This window comes from Sinocyclocheilus rhinocerous, unplaced genomic scaffold (genome assembly GCF_001515625.1).
Source record: "Sinocyclocheilus rhinocerous isolate Xijiao unplaced genomic scaffold, SAMN03320098_v1.1 scaffold831, whole genome shotgun sequence".
NCBI lineage: Eukaryota > Metazoa > Chordata > Actinopteri > Cypriniformes > Cyprinidae > Sinocyclocheilus > Sinocyclocheilus rhinocerous.
The window spans coordinates 1277251-1278721 of NW_015641020.1; the positions used below are offsets into that span (position 1 = coordinate 1277251).

The 1471-nt window shown below is 35.9% G+C and overlaps 1 protein-coding gene across 1 annotated transcript in view; it reads right to left on the reverse strand.

The window, feature by feature from the left end:
* The window catches only part of tmem256 (transmembrane protein 256), a 5094-nt gene extending 3825 nt beyond the window's left edge, over window positions 1-1269 (reverse strand). The window contains exons 1-2 of the mRNA XM_016570292.1: window positions 1053-1269; window positions 406-443 (exon numbers count right to left, since the gene is read on the reverse strand). Of these exons, the coding sequence (XP_016425778.1) occupies window positions 406-443; window positions 1053-1134 (120 nt within the window). The 5' untranslated portion in view covers window positions 1135-1269. The remainder of the gene's footprint in view (window positions 1-405; window positions 444-1052) is intronic.
* Between the last annotated feature and the right edge of the window lie 202 nt (window positions 1270-1471).

Genomic DNA, 1471 nt, shown 5'->3' on the forward strand with positions numbered 1-1471 from the left:
ATATATATATATATATATATATATAATTAAGTAAAAAATTGACATTATGAGATAAGTCATCATAACTATGAGATAAAAAAAAGTTATAATCATGACATAAAAAGTCACAATTATGACATAAACGTCGAAATAATGATAACTAAGATAAAGGGGCGACATTTTGACTAATAATTATGACAGTAAAAATGTCTGTCATAATTATGACAAACATTCTTTCAGAGTTTTGACTTTTCATGTCATAATTATGATGTATCAAAGCATTTTTTTTCTACTGTAATTTGGTGGAAACTGACTTCCATACAAAGGTCCTCTCTGTGTACAAAACAAACCAGTTTTTAGATAATAATTTCGTCAAGATGATCAGAGTGACACAGCAACAGAACATAAATAGCCAAATATACTCACCTCTCTCTGGTAATCACTCGCTTCGCTGCGTCTGAATCCTGCCCAGGAGAGAAAGTATGGGATGATATTAGACTCAAATTGATTAATAGATGCACGCACAATTATCCATGCACTGCATACATTTTATACATGTATCTTACTAACCACAAACAAATGCCTTTCAATTTGAGTCTGTGGAATTCTGGATTAAATGATTGTGCAGCGATTTGTACAAATACAGACATGTTTGTGAATAAAAATGTTCTGTTCTGCATTAATATATCATAAATTGCACATGCAAAAAGGAATCTGTGCATAGTATTTGTACAAATCGCTGCACAATCATTTAATCCAGAATTCCACAGACTCAAATTGAAAGGCATTTGTTTGTGGTTAGTAAGATACATGTATAAAATGTATGCAGTACATGGATAATTGTGCGTGCATCTATTAATCAATTTGAGTCTAATATCATCCCATAAGAAAGACACGAAAAAGTTGCAGAAAAGCTTTATAACACTTTCAGAAACTGCTCACTGACGTACGCTCGGTCACGTTCGACCTGTCCAGTGCCCAGTAGTGTAATATTTACAGTAGTCTTAACGCAGCAATCGCCTGACGAGACCCATCAGCCAAATAAAACACAATCGATCAGAAAGGAGACCTACCGTGAGCACCATATGCACCTGCTGCGACAGCAAGTGCTCCAGAAATCCCTGCTAACCTCTGGACCAGTGAAGCAGCGTTCATGACTCCTGAAACAACCAGGGAACAACTGTAAGCACATGCAGGAAACTGATGTCATTACGGATCTAACAGGAAGAATGATGCTATCTACTCGCAACTACGAGCGCTGAGCCAAGATGGCGTCCAAAGGCACGGTTTCACGTCACGTGAGCGTTGCGATAAAGCTCTTCAGTGAGGTGACAATGAACAACTAGTTAAGATTCAACAAATTATGCAATATGGTAAGTACAACAATTAAAATAGAATAATAAAGAGTTATTTGTTTAAAATAGTACACTTTGCGGAAAGGTGTCCTTTTTCATTCAAGGTCACAGAAACACTTAGGCCTTAATATATATAT